Consider the following 15193-nt stretch of genomic DNA (forward strand, 5'->3'; position numbering starts at 1 on the left):
AATTGTTCCGGATTAAAGTGCTTTGGTGTGAAGTGAGCGGGACCCCCCCCCCCCCCCCCCCATTTCCCCCCTTCCTCTTGTAAGTCACGCTGTTCGCAATTTAGTTAAAAAACAAATTGGACGTTATGAATGGAATCAATTTTGACAAGGTCATTTCCCATATGGCGTAAGGGAGTGTCAATGTTTATTCGATATTGTAGCTAGGATATCCAGAGGGCAACGTGATGGTAGGTCGAAAGTATTTTTCTACCGCTGAACGAAGAATCATCTGGCTTAGAAGCGACCGAAATATAATCATGAAGATTACGCCAATTAAGCTGGAGCTGGTTCCCTGCTTGGGAGTCTACTTTGAAAGAAACATAACCTACGCAGCCGCGTTTTCATAGCTCTTGTCATTAATTCAAATTGTGGTGGTCTGAAAACATGAACATACCGGACAGAACTTCTAACATTTTTTTGGAACAATCAGAATGTTTATTTATCTAAGTAGAAAGTAGCTGGAATCTCACCAGGATTCGAGGTGCCAATATTTAGCAATCAAATAAATACGTTTTAGATTAGTTTTGAAGATAGCCCTTTGATTATAAAACAAACATTAAAAAAGAACTATGGTGCTTTCGAGCAAGGTGTCGCGCTATGTACCTAGTAAATGTTTGTAGAACTGTTGATACCCTTCTGCGTTTGTATTAGTGGTGCTAGTAAGACGAAAAAAAAATCAGCCATAAGACCGTAACGGTGAAACATTTTTATTTTGCGACAACAACCTAAGCGTGTAAATTCGATATCCACATCTTTCCAAACAAAATACGTCACTGCTGACATCGTGATCACGCTTATTGTGCCCCGCAGTGTATATCAACGGTTTGTGACAGAGATTACATCGAACGATCGGGATCGCTAACTGCCTATCAATGGGGATTCGCTAACGCCAAGGAGCTTTCTTTCATCTGTCATAATGTTAGATAGAGAACAACGTATTATTTGTTCCTTGCTTTTCACATGTTCTACACATCAAAAAAAGCAGCAGAAAGACTGGTAAGTTTAAGATATAGATAAACTGAAGCTTCAATCATTTTTACCGCCACCACCGTCGTCCGCTAGACTTTCAATGCTTGCTTACACCGCTGTCGACTGCAAAGCTAAAAAGACAGATGTTAAAGTTCTAGTGCAGGACAGTAGTAGCAGTAAAATATATTCAAAGTGTATCGAATAAGATCCATAGCGGTGAACGATTGTGGAAGATAGGTCGGATAAAGAAGCATTTACTGAAACCCAAAGAAAAAATCCAAAGTGAATCAAATAAAAAACAAAACAAAAAACAAATGCAACGTTACATAGATCAAATATTTTCAAGCGGACCCAGATATATTCGTTACAAATATATCCAGCACTTATTTGGAAATAAGTGGTGGATGAATGGCGCACGCATCCGCTATCAGATTTATAGTGTAGCTCTGTGGAATAGCAACAAACCTCGCAGCGCGAACCTTGACAGCAATATCAGCACGTGAACGAAGGAAATGACAATGCAGCGACTACATTTTAGGCCGCTTTTGAACATGTAGGAAAAAGAGATCCAAGGCGTAACTGGAGCCTTCGGGAGTCCGACGGCAGCCGTCCAGGAGCCTTGCCGACAGCAGTTTCTTCATGCGATCCTTGTCCTCCTCAGTAGTGCCAGTCTTCACGGTGACAAGGGGGAGAAGCAGGGCTGCGCGAGAAAGACGAGAAAACATTCCCAAACTTGCGGTCACCTTAAGTAGCAACACAACACAGCCGTCAATGATTGGCTGCCAGGGGGCGCCTGCGAATTCTTGAGTGTCTATGGAATTTATGTCCGCTCACTATTCACCCTTAAAATGCCACAGGAAGATGTTCACGAGGATGGAGGCGTTAGCCAATGTTGATCGACTGTGCAACGCTCCAGGGTAAGTGCACCAGCACTTAGAAAGGGTCTACAACTGGAGGATTTTACTTTTATATTGTTTAATCCGCTTTTTGGCTGGTGGCCTCAGACCCAAGATAAGCTGAATGCCCTGCGATCTTGGCAGTGACAGAGCAGCAGTTGTGGTTTCAGCACAGACTCCTGTTCATCTGCTGGTGCATATGCAGTCGGGTATTCCATGCTAACAACAGGAACCACGCGCTGGGACGCCGCGACGACAGTGGCATCTGTGTTCGCTCAATTTAATGAACAGTCTGTTTCATAACCAAAATTAAAAAAAAGAAAAAAAAACGTTGTGGTTGGACGTCACGCTATACCGTCTCTCTACGAAACATTGTCAGAAAGAAGCTCTCGCCATAAAACACCGTAACAAAGACCCCTCCTTCGTTCGCAAACTTTGCGGACTTACGCTACATTTTGTGGGAAGATGTAAGTTCAGCTAAACTTGGCGGACTGTGTTGTTTCACGCCGTATTATATCATGGTGTTGCGTCACGTGACGCTCTTTTTGTGTAACGCTAGTACAGTCCAACTCAAAACAAGCGTCTGCCTTCCGACGTTGTCTCGAGGAATAAGTTTAAGCATTACTTTTCCGTCGGCCCTTCATCGACTGAATGCAAGGACTGCCGCAACCCGTAGCTTTCTCCACGAGCACATACAACGTATGCTTGACCCTGCTACAGGAATACTACGACACACAGGTTATATAGCTAGTACGCTAAATATCCTAGTAAGTCACGTGTTCCAGTAACTTTAGGCATGCTGTCATTACTAAGGTCATGCCTGGCTAAACGATTCCCCTTTAAGGGTGTACACGACGTTAGGGAATTTGATGGAAATTAGGATAGCGATCAAGAAGAAGTGTTTTTGAGCGAAAGACGTGCTTTCAGAATGCAAATAATGTTTCAAATTAGATTCCGAGAAAGTACCAAAATGTTTCCAATTAAAACGTAGAGAAGGCATTTCGATCATCGGTGCAATTAAAACTAAATTAAAAGGCAAAGGAGCTTTTATAAAGAAGTTTCAGTCTCTCCAGGTACCATTGGTCAAAGTGGCGATGAAGGCGAGTTGGGTGATTCTTATACAGTTTGCTAATAGAGCGCGCAATAAACAAGGACAGCGATGGGAAGTAGACAGGATAAGTTGAAGTTCAGCGCTCATCCCGTATACTGCCCACCTCTTTACTCTTTTATTGGGTGATATATCGCCAGTAGGTAACTTTAGAACGGGTTGTTTTGGGAACGAACTCTCGAGCTTTTTAAAAATATTTCCACCTCTCGAGCGAAAAATTTGTGAAAGGTACAATCGGCTGCGGTATGTGCAGACCCAGCTTCGTGCTGACCGAAAGCAGTCAAATGCCGCATGAGGTGTTTCCAGCGTGGTAAGCTATGAAATTGACTGCCAGATTGCTGCAATCGCAAATCTGACAGTCCGTTTCATTTACATTTTTGGATTCACAGACGCGGGATTTTCTACATGGCTCTCGGGCTGCCCCGGCCTGCGCGGCGCAGGTCGAGCTCTTCTTTGCCTTAACCTGCACATAATAGCACTTGGCGACGTAGCATAATGGCACTTGGCGATTAACTTAGATTCCGCGAGACTTGTGTAGCAACCAGTTACGTCGGTAGAGATTAAGTACGCACATAAAACTTACAATGATCAGCTCGCTTGAGCGAAAACACACAATAATAAAATGGCAGCCCGCTGGCTTCATAGACGGACGACGATTACTCCACTAAAGCAGAGAAACACTCGTTAATTGTTTTAAAGCGCAGCTCTTACGCGCTCGTTCCTTCGATTCGCGGCGTCGGCGTCGCCGTCGCCGTTGGCGTAACCGCGCGCGTTGCATTATGGGACGTCACAGACCTATACACCAATTCAATTCCCCGCTAAATTTAGCTATAAAACCGCAATTTAGCGGGGAAACTTTGGAAGGAAGGGAGGGTATGGAGGAGGAGGAGGAGGAGGAGAGGGGGAGGGAGAAGACGCTCTTCAAATCCCTCCCCCTCCTTCCCCGCCCTCTTCCTCCTTTTATAGATAATATAAGAAATTACTAATATGTATATATGTATATACGTATATATGTATGTATGTATGTGTGTATGTGTGTGTGCGTGCGTGTGCGTGTGTGTGTGCGCGCGCGCACCGGGTTTTTTTTTCTTTTTTTTTAACTTAACAGATGTTTTAAAAAAGCCGCGAATGTAACACATATGTGGTTTGTGCAGGTGAGTTATACGACCAGGGATACAGAGTGCAGGTGGCTGATCGGAGCAATCAGAAGGATAATTAAATAAAATTCGTTAATTAACTTTTTAGTTACTGATAATAAACATATGGCTCCAATTAGCAAGTTGCTGAGTGTCATTGAAAACTACTAAATGAACTCTTTTTAGAAGGATATGGGAGTACGAGATCTATATTTGTATATATATAGGTATTTCTACCTCAAATGTTTTAGCACGGTACATCGCAAAATCAAAATACCTCAAGAGCTGCGCTTTAATTTCACATTACAGAGATTTGTAAACGTCTTCCTAATTTTTGTTTTTACGAACAAAAGTATTTGCTTAGTTACTTCAAATTATTTGTTACCGAGTAGATCGTCATCGTTGCGGAAGTAGCTTCTTGTTGGGTAGACCTCGCAAGCGATCGTCGACATCCCGGCGTCCTCCACTAGACTTCTCACAGTTCCCTCGAGAGCGGACAAACTCGGAGGCGGCTCGCCACACCAGGTGTCTGCAAAAGTATCCCTTGGGTCCTGCACATGAAATGAAATTAAACGGTTATGTTGATGCACATACCGATATATGATTTCTATCTGAGTGAATATCGGTCACATCTTAAAACTCGCAAACAATTTTACATTCGAATTCAAACGTCGGTTAGCAGCAGAGTGGAGAATACAAATCAATATTACTTAAATCATGATATAAATCATGATTTTAGTCGTTATTCAAATATGACAAGATTTACTCTAATTTAAATCGAACCTTTTCCGCAAATATAATCCCGATAACATTCTGTCGTTTGCTGTCTGTCTACCGATTGATGCTTCCTATGTACGTTTGTTTTTATTTTTACAAGTAAACCCTCCGCAAGAAGACTTTAAATAGAACTAAACACAAGAAAATGAAGTGCTCTTCGAAAAAAATTTTAACCTTGACCTTTATTACGACCTCACACTTCGTTGGTCAGTTACGAAGCTTTCTACTACAACAAAATCAAAACGTAAAGAAAGGAAAAATATAAAAGCAATGTTTTACTCCACATAGGTCAGAACACAAACGAAAAATAAAATAAAATAAAAATAAAATGTTTTAGAATGAGACGGATGTGATCAATTTGACGTTGTTAATTAAACGACTTTATTGTAATAGTAGGCCGGTTTCATTTGAAATCGAATAGGCTTGCTTAGGTGGGTATTTTGATTTGCATCCTGGATTATAAATTATACCCTATTTCCGCAAGAAAAAAAAACACATTTGAACTTTTGTTTACACCAAAAGAAGGTTTTTCTACGAAAGTTTTCAAGTGCAGAAACAAAAACAAAATACAGCATTTAGGCTGCTCGATTTTCGTACCCAGTTCTGTCGGTTGTCATAAGTACGTGAAAACAAGAACACTCCCAATTATCTCTCATATAAATGTATGATGCATAGCCTTTCATCCTAGAAATTAAACTGCTTTGGCGTCTTTGAAGACAGAGATAAAAAAAGTCAAACCTCGAATCTAAAACCTTCTGGTGACATAGTTTTTCCCTTCTTTCTTACAATTTATCATGCCTTTTGCTTAGTATATACAATACGCATGTAGGCCTCTATATGTCCTATTGATTTGAACCACTTTAACTTAATTTATTTTCAGGGAATAATTTATATTACATGGTAAATTTCGTAAATTTTTATACAACAATAATATGAAGTTTCTTTATTAAAAGTACAATTTGTAATTGTTTATTAGTTTTCCGATTGTTTTAAAATATGTTAGCTTTTTGTGGGCATAATCAAACTTCCCCATTTTGCTCTGCTTTCTCTAGAAGTGTTGAGGCATAGATGCATGCACCTGAAGCGGCAGAGGGGTATTTTCGAGCGTTGGCTCTTCTGCAAGTTTTTTTGGCCTCTAAATGCTAAGGGCAGGGAGATGGAAGTGTTTGGGATGTGAAGGGACAACGGAAAGTGGTTAGTAGAAAGGGGAGAGCGAGGAGAGTGTGCTACACGCCCCCCGTAGGCACACTTGTCTGCCATTGCTCCGCTGTTTCAACGCCACAAGCTACGCATGCCTTTTTTTTTGTATGCGTCTGTTGGGGTAGGACATTTTAGTTAGGACATTTAAGTTCGGCTGCATATTTTTTCTCTAGTTAGTTTATAGTATACAGGGATGGGCAAAATACATGCAAATATGTATTGAAATACAAATACAAAATACTTCGTCAAAAATGTATTTATTTACAAATCTAATTACATTTCCAAAAAAAGCATTTAAATACAAGATACAAATACAACCAAATGTATTTGGTCTCCTCCAAATACTTTTCCAAATACATTCCTCAAAATTTGCGTCAGCGACTTCAGGGCACCTGCAACGGGTTTCTGGATATCTCATTTTAATTTTGCATCGCACACTCGGGAGTTAGTGTGCGAGGCTGTAGTAACGTAATAGAAATATAATCACAAAAAATGTAATCAGCTTGGACGTAATAGGTGAAAAAAGTACAGAGCTTCAAGCAGCTTTTCTTGTCGATTACATTTAGGTATAGACCAACAAAGAACCGAGACGACCAAGAACCGTAGCACTAGCCAGAGAATTTTTTATTGTTCGAACTCGCATCAGTTACGAAAATCTGGACGATCCGCGCATTTAGAACGTTCCAGGAAAAAATATGGATGGAAATCAGGCTGGAAAGCATCACAAGTTCTCACAGGCACTTATTTAGCCAGTCTGCCAGTGAACGTCGATTTCGTCACTATTCTTGCCCTGGACTAGCACCGTAATCACAAAGTCACTAAACACTTGTGCGTGATTGAGAGACACTGCACTCGGTGCAGAACGTAGTTTTCATCCTGCTCTGGACACGTCTTAGGATGAGCAAAATGAGTCGTGGCAATATATTTTAGGCATGTATTTTTGCCCACAAAATTGTATTTAATTACAATTGTATTTGAAATACCCACGTTTTAGTATTTAAATACACACGTAAAATACATTACCCAATTTGTAACTAAATACAAATGCAAAATACACAAAGTATTTGAAATACGTATTTCAAATACTTGTATTTGAAATACTGCCCATCCCTGATAGTATATATATACAGTGTGTTTCACGAAAGGTGAAGAAATTCGATATTGCGAAAACTACGAATCGCACCAAAAAAGGCTCGTTTCGGTCCGAGGCCAGGGGCCCATTTAAAAAAAATTATTAAATTTCGGGATAATTAAGATGTCAAAAAAGTTTGCGTTATTAATTTTTGAAATATTAAGTTTAAGGGCATGGTATCAATGAGAATCTTGCTGAGGATCATTGAAGAACTTTAAATCAACAATTGCAGAATGGTAGAAAGAACGCGCGGTATTTTATGGCTTTCTGAGAAACCGCGCAACTTCGAATGATTTTTAAGTTTCGCTTTGCAATCGGAGCGTTTCTCGGAACGGACGGCACGGCGCCCCGTAGAGAAATAGTGCAGCCAGCCTCTGCTGCGTTGCGCGAGGACAGCGCAGCAGAGGTTGGTTGCACTATTTCTCCACGGAGTGCGCTGCCGTCGGTGTCGAGAAGCGCTCCGATTACAAACCAAAACTTAAAAACCCGTCAAAGTTGTGCGGTTTCTCAAAAAGCCGTAATAAATATAAATATATGCTGTTGCTTTTTTTTTCATCACGTCTCAATTTTAATGAGAACTTAAATAGTGAAAGCGAGCTGGTTAAACGACCGTGTTTTTTTTCCCGTCTTTTCTCAGGGTTTTCAACTATGTCCCTATCTACGTTGTTAAAAACATAAGACGATCTGAGACTGGCAGTCTTTGCGTTAAATCGATCCTTACAGCCCTCTGCTCGAGCTTTTAATGCGAGAGCATTTTTCAAGGGGCACTCACGCCCCAAAGGTCGAATCTTTTATATTTTTGTCTGAAATGATGCACGTTGCAGGTCTTCAATGTCCCGCTTTTGTTATCGTAAATTTGAAACCAACAGAATCAAACTCCTACAAAAAAATCGCACAACGCGAAAAAAATTTTTCCACGTGCGCGTCAGCCTTTTGACCACAAAATGTAGCGGAACATTCGACGTCAAGTGACCTATGCATCAATTCAGTTTCCCCGCTAAATTGAGCGGTGAAAATTGACGTCGCAACCTATGCACCAATTCAGTGTACCCGCTAAATTTTGCGGGAAGATTGACGTCATGAACCATGCACCAATTCAGTTTCCTTGCAGAATTTGGCGGGAAAATTGAGGTCCCGTGGACTGATATCATGGGACATAAACACAAATTCAGGTTCCCCGCTAAATTTAGCGGGCCCCATAACAAAAGGTGGTAAACATGACGAATGCTATCGCAAATCATAGATAACCCACAATAGTGGTATCTGCAGCCATTTTTTTACATTCCAAGTAGTTTGTGTCCAGTTTTATTAATAGCAGCAGTTCGTATATTTGATGAAGTCTAGTTGCGATTGTCGGCAAAAACACACGATATATCAAAAAATGATCTTGCTTTTTCAAAAAAAAAAAAGCATCTCGACGTGAATCTGCCCATGTCAGCTTTGCCCCCTCACAGGGCTGCTGAAATGAGCTTGCAAACAGGATTTGGACAGAATTGCGTCGCACGCCATGATAAAACTGCGTGCAATACGAGTAAGTTGAGCTCAAGTTTGTGCCGAAGTGTAGTTTTCAAGCGTGATATGATCAGCGGCGTTAATAACGGAGTCCTTGGTGGCGGACAAAACACGACTCCACGGAGTTTCCAGTCGGTGTATAACACAAATTTGGAACATTCAGATTTAGAAAACAGGTAAAACAACCTAGAACTCCTATTCAGTCGAAATGTTTTTAGGAATAAGCTTGAGTTGAGCTAATTGTTGTGTGATGCTAGGATATGGCCAGCTTGGACTTAAAATGGGAATCCGTGAAAGTACTAAGATTGAAAAAAATACAAATATTTCCGTGAAAGTACAGAGATTAAAAAAAATACACAAATATTTCTGAAATACCAACTGTGGTTTAATGCCTCTTCCCCTCCGTGTGCCTCGACTATCTACATCTTTTTCTCTCTAAGAGCTCTGCATGCAATTTAGTTTAATATTACCCGCATTTCAGCGGGACCTAAAACACCGCCAATATTGTTTTACTTTTGTGCTTAGCTTGATGGAAGGCACGCTGCCTCATGTTGCTTCGTTTTCTTGGATGACCATAGTTTCAAGCATCTGTTGGGCATAAGTGCTTTTATTTCTTGCGAGGATAGAGGTACTGTTTAAAGCTGCAATGTATAATAGATAGGACAATCAGCGGGCAGATGACCTGTTGCATTTCCCTTGAAAGATGCTGCGGGCTGTCTTGTCCTATGATTTACGAGCCTGTCAATCTTCCCGATCTAACATTTGCTGCATGATAGGGGAATGTTATAATCTTAGTGACACACGGAGCATATTATGTCTTGTGAGAAATGTTGCACATTTCCTTTGGGTTGGTATTGCAGTTTACTTTGAGGCATATATAATACGCCTAGTTTAGAGCAGATCACACGATTTTGATGTCCTGTCTCATGGTTATTTTTAATTGTCGGCTATGCAATGAATACGGAATTTTAATGTTATTTTTTGTTTAGTTTTGTTGTTCTGTGCTCCATTTTTGAGCAGATCTTTTTACACAGACAAGCCAGGAGATCAATCGGATACACAGAATTAAGTAGGCGGGGAATTTTATTTTCAAGACTTTCCCAATATTGTGGTGAGAATATTTGTTTAAGGCCTATGAAGGAGTGGTGTTGGCAACACTTTGTTTAATAGTTTTGAAATATCTAGATGCAAATGGCAGAAGTATTTTCGTTTACCTTGGCTCGTACTTCCAACATACCTGTACCTCTTTGAATTCCAGTCTGAGGTCGAGGAAATTGATGGACCTAGTTACGGGTAGTTCACGTGTAAACAGCAATTCTGGGTAGCTTCCTTGAAAGCACTGTGGAACCTTTTCTTGAATCCACTCACACCAATAAAATAGAGCGCAAGATGCCGAAGAATATGAAGTAATGAAGTAGAACTTGAAAGGCGTTGTTTGTGTTTTAAATCATTTAGTCAGTCAACGTTTTGGCCAAAGTCAGGCACACAGATATACATATATATAAGGAAAAATACGAATTTGAAAAAGGAGGGAATTAGCGGAGCGATACAGATCCTCCACTAATTTGCAGCTGAACTAAAAAAAAATGCACGTATGGTGCTCGGGAAATTCAAGTTTTGGCTCACCAAGCCAGCTCAGAAGGCATCCACCCAGACCCCAACAAAGTCCAAGTGGTCGCTGACTTCCCCATTTTCAGAACCACAAGAGACATCCGGGCTTTCCATGGACTCTCCACATACTTCCGGAAATTAATCCCTCGATTCTCGGATCTCGCCAGACCACTAAACGAGCTGCTTCAAAATAACACTACATTCCAATGGAGACCCTCCAAGACGAAACCATTTCCTAAACCTTGAACGTGCACTCATTTGCGTCCTAATACATGCCCCTTCGTACCTGTCGTTGATACGGAAGTCCGATCGGATACTAGTAGACATGGCATCGGGGCCGTTCTGGCACGAAACGTAAATAGACACCCACGCGTCATTAAATAAGCTAGTTGAGCTCTAGGTAAGTTAGAGAGAAATTGCTGTACTTCAGAGGGTGAATGTCTATCACTCATTTGGGTTATATCGAGATTCAAACCTTATATTTATAGCACCCCCTTAAAAGTTGTTACAGACCACCACGCCCTATGCTGGCTTGCCGGTTTTAAATAACCACCTCGCCGCTTTGGACGCTGGTCGCTAAAACTCCGGACTACTTTAGCGATGTTTTCTAGTCGGAAAGGTGTAGCCTTGGTGCCGGTGCGCTGTCCCGTTGTCCTCTGCCAGTGACATTTCAGATCCCACTCCAAGTGACCACAATTCTTCCATCGCTCTGATTAACAACGTCGACATCGCAGCGGCTCAAGCGTCCGATCGGAATATTCGGCTAGCAATGCGATGCTTGATGGGGCTTCCTGGATCTCTCACGCGGCACACTCATTAGCGCGGTCGTCTGCTTACGCTTCATGACGGTGTGCTCTATAGACGGAACTATAAGCCACATGAGCGGCCCTGGGTGCTCGTTTTAATGCGAAAGCTTTAACTGCACCATGGAGCGAACCGATGTCATCAGCTTTGAAACCACGCCGAACTTTGGCCAAACGGCACCTAAAACCTCCTTTCCCAAGTGAAGACGATTTCTGATGGATTATGCTACCATTTGCAGGCGCGCGCCATCGAGGAATGAGGCTCCACTCCCATTAGCCCTCGTGCGGCGTAATTAAAAAAAGAAAGAAGAAAACAGCAGAGCAGCCTTTTTCATGGCGGCGTATAGCGCAAGCAGCGTCCCCGCCACAAGTAAGAGGAGGGAGCGGTAGAGGCAAAGCCAGAGCCGGTCCGGGCAAACTCAGCAGTAGCCGCACGGCCGAGCCTCAGCGGGGCGCGGGCACTTCACGAAAGTGTGCGCTCAGCCGTCCACCGGCGACACACGGCAGTCCGCGCTACTACGCCGCAGACAAACTTGGTGAGCGGGAGAACGACATTCATGCTTTCGCATTAACAAGTCATTAAACAAATGCTTAAATGTCCTCAGATTTTTTTTTTTTTTTGGAACCTCCAAAAAGATTTTGTTTATGCGCACCACAATCACCTATACCGACGGATATCTTGGTTTCGTAAAGGCATACATCCACGTGCGTTCAAATCACTTCTTGAACGGCATGTACCGCACCATCAACAGGTACATTCGCACCTGTCACTAATGTCTATAAATCGATTTTCTTGGCATATTCTTTTTTTTTTTTTTTTGTCTACAAACAATAACCGGTTCATAATTGTCAACGTAGACTATTTCACCAGATACGTCGAAATGGTCTGGGTTGCAGCCGCCACAGCCAAAGAAGTTGGAAATTTGTTTTTGCGGAACATTCTCCTCCTGCACGGTGCACCCCCGGTCATAATAAGCGGTCGGGGCATTTCTTTTTTGGTTAAGCTCCTCGATGAACTTTTGCGTCTGGATAATACAATTCATAAATTGAGCAGAGCTTATCATCTCGACAACAATCGACTAACGGAACACCTCAACCAGACTTTACCAGAGATTATGTCAATGAATGTCGCAGAAAACCATACGAACTGGACCCTGTGGGAGCCGAGGGTAAAAGACGAGGCAGAAAGCACGTGAATTTGCGGCCGGCGGAGAAGACGAGCTGGCGCGAGACAGTGTGTGCTGAGCGAGGCTGGAGTCTGACAAGGAACGTCGAAGCCAAGCTGCCTGGCGCGGCCCATGGCGAACCCCGAAGCGGTCCACCAGCGAGGTCTCGAGCAAGACCGGTGGAAACGGCGAGCCCTGGCCATATGACCTGGGCTACGACGATCCCAGGGTAGTTCCGCAGCGAGACTCGGGCATTGATAGCCCGGGACAGCCAGCCTACGCAGTGCTGGCGTGGGAAGGGCCGATTCCCAGGCCTGGACACGGACTCCGACTGTAAGCTCTGATCGACGGGCGACAACAAGGGTCGGCGTGCCTGGACTGGAGGCTCTAGACGACGGGCAACCGGGAGGTACACTAAACCCATTTTCTGTCTTCTCGTGGCGTTATGTCACTCCCTGGGTGACGGACGGAGTGCTTACCGATCGGGCGGCGATTATTAGTAGTGGAACTTTCATAGAGAACCCCACAACTCCTATAGTTCCACGTGTGACCTTCCCTTACAACACCGAGCGTCGATCAACGACAGGCTTCTCGCGGTATTACTCGCTGTTTGCCCGTTACGCTCTTACCACTCTTGAGACGATTTTACCCTCCATCTATGAACCTTACACGTCGTGTGCTTCAGAGGACATCTGCCGCGCGGAGCATGCTCGACAGCTCACGCGTTTTCAAACACTATGATGCCAGAAGCAACAACAGCTTCGTTTCGCACAGACTCGTGGCGCAGCCTCCTACAACGTCGGGGACGAAGTTATTCTCGCCACTCCACTCCGTAGGCCTGGTAAATGTGAAACACTTTTCCAAAAACACGCTGGCCCTTTTCGCTTACTCCGCCATCTCTCTACTGAGAGCTACGAATTGGAACCAGTAGCACCATCTAGAGATAGCCGCACGAAGTCACGTGACATTGTGCATGTTTTCCGCGTAAAACCTTGTCACGCACCTCGCAACTGAAGACACCAAGGCCGGTGGACCTGCCCTGTACCCGGCGGCGGGAAGTATTAGGGAGAAGACGAAGCTGAAAAATGAGGGCCAAACTGCGCTGCCTTCAGTCTGAAGAGACTCGCTCGCAGGTTATGAGGTCTTCACGCAACCCAGCATTACCCAACAAGACAAATGCGACCCGTTCACGCAGCTTCGCGGCGACACTCTGTGACGCCACGTTGTAAAATGTTAACCCACCTGACCCACGATACATGAGATTTCCGGCGGCAGCCTGGAATCACTTGCTACCAAAAAGAAGCTAATCATAGCTGTCTAAAACAATCTGTCGATGAAATAGCGTGTCAATGAAACGATCTGTCGACGTAACGTCGTTCAACGAACTGACTGCCACCGCCATTGACCGACGTTAGCCGGTAGAATTTAGGGGAAATATTTTTCCGGCTGCCGGGAAGATAGACACTACAGCCTAGAAGTACCTGGGTTCTTGTTCGCCTTGCAGTTTTCTGAGCTGTAAAAAAGCTTAGTAGAACCTCTTCACATTTCGCATATCGCTTGCCCGTTGGTACGTGTCTACGGAACCGGTTCTGGGAGTTTAAAACAATATATTTTTTCCTGCCTTATTGCAAACAATTGTGCGAGTACGCATTTTTGCAGGATTTCGCTCTGTTTAAATATATTAATCAGGTTTAGGACGTATTGAATAGGTTTTAAATATCCAACCTTTCAGACGGTGCCCATGAAGGGCGAACGAAATATTTGGCTGAATATTCAAAGGGCACGTTCAAATGTGTGGTCACGTGCCATGTCGAAAGGGCGCCCGTATCAAACGGGTACCATATCGAACGGCTACCGCGTTTGATATGGTACCCGTTTGATATGGTAAGCGGTCGACCCGTTAAATTCACACGGGTCGACCGGTCCCCCAGTCAGATTAATGACAAATTGTTTTCATCAGTAGGCTACATTTCCCAAAAATATACACTCACCGTGGGTGTGCCTCAAAAAGCCATGCTCTCTCCCATTCTTTTTTTTAATTTGGCCCTAAGATACCCAACGCACGCTATTGCAACCATCCCCGACCCACAACACAATTTATAGGCAAAGGACATAGCCATCTGGAGATATACAAGCTGAACGGCGGAACAGGAACAGACCATACGGGCAGGCCTCAATACCATACAACCAGTACGTTCAGACTATACTCCTCACCTGCTCACCCGACATATCCGAGTATGTCGTTTTTACCAATAATACAGGCAAGAAAACCGAAACATATAAAGACCTCATGCACCTCCACATAGATGGCAGACACATCCCACGAAAGCAAACCGTTAAAGTTTTCGGCTTTCATCTCTAATAGAATGGGAAAACCAATGCATGAATTGGACGCATCATACACCAAATTAACCAGATGCACAACATACCCAGGCGCCTTAGGAGACAAAGTCGAGACCTCAGGGAGCATGAGCTCCGCAAGGCCATCGAGGCGCTCGTCTACACAAGAGTCATGTGTCACCTCCCATATATTAAACTAACTTGTACCCAAACACATAAGCTGGAAACCGTAGTTTGTAATTGCACGCGACGGGCCCTAGGAGTCCCTCGATTTGCGTATGTACATCTAATCACAGACACAGGTATCATTCACTCAAGTCAACAATATTAAATATACAACAAACAAAGAATAATAATAATAAAAGGTCATGGGTCACTGCTAAAATAGCTAGTGATGGAATTTCTAAGCAAGTTAGTATCAGTTATAGTAGCAATCAAACCGGGGAGGTGGTTCCATTCCTCGGCTGTGCGAGGTAAAAACGAAGATTGAAATGTTGTGGTAAA

At 43.3% G+C, this 15193-nt stretch overlaps 1 protein-coding gene across 2 annotated transcripts in view; it reads right to left on the bottom strand.

Moving 5' to 3' along the window:
* Window positions 1-730: 730 nt before the first annotated feature.
* LOC120847052 (juvenile hormone acid O-methyltransferase-like) overlaps window positions 731-15193 on the bottom strand; it is a 43906-nt gene continuing 29443 nt past the window's right edge. The window contains exons 2-3 of one of the 2 annotated variants that reach the window (XM_040218988.2): window positions 4534-4699; window positions 731-1708 (exon numbers count right to left, since the gene is read on the bottom strand). In XM_040218988.2, the coding sequence (XP_040074922.1) occupies window positions 1536-1708; window positions 4534-4699 (339 nt within the window). In that variant the 3' untranslated portion in view covers window positions 731-1535. Of the gene's footprint in view, window positions 1709-4516; window positions 4700-15193 lie in introns of both variants that reach the window. The other variant, XM_040218989.2, reaches the window with a different exon arrangement.

Source organism: Ixodes scapularis, unplaced genomic scaffold (genome assembly GCF_016920785.2).
Source record: "Ixodes scapularis isolate PalLabHiFi unplaced genomic scaffold, ASM1692078v2 ptg001158l_1___fragment_3__unscaffolded, whole genome shotgun sequence".
In the NCBI taxonomy this organism is placed as follows: domain Eukaryota; kingdom Metazoa; phylum Arthropoda; class Arachnida; order Ixodida; family Ixodidae; genus Ixodes; species Ixodes scapularis.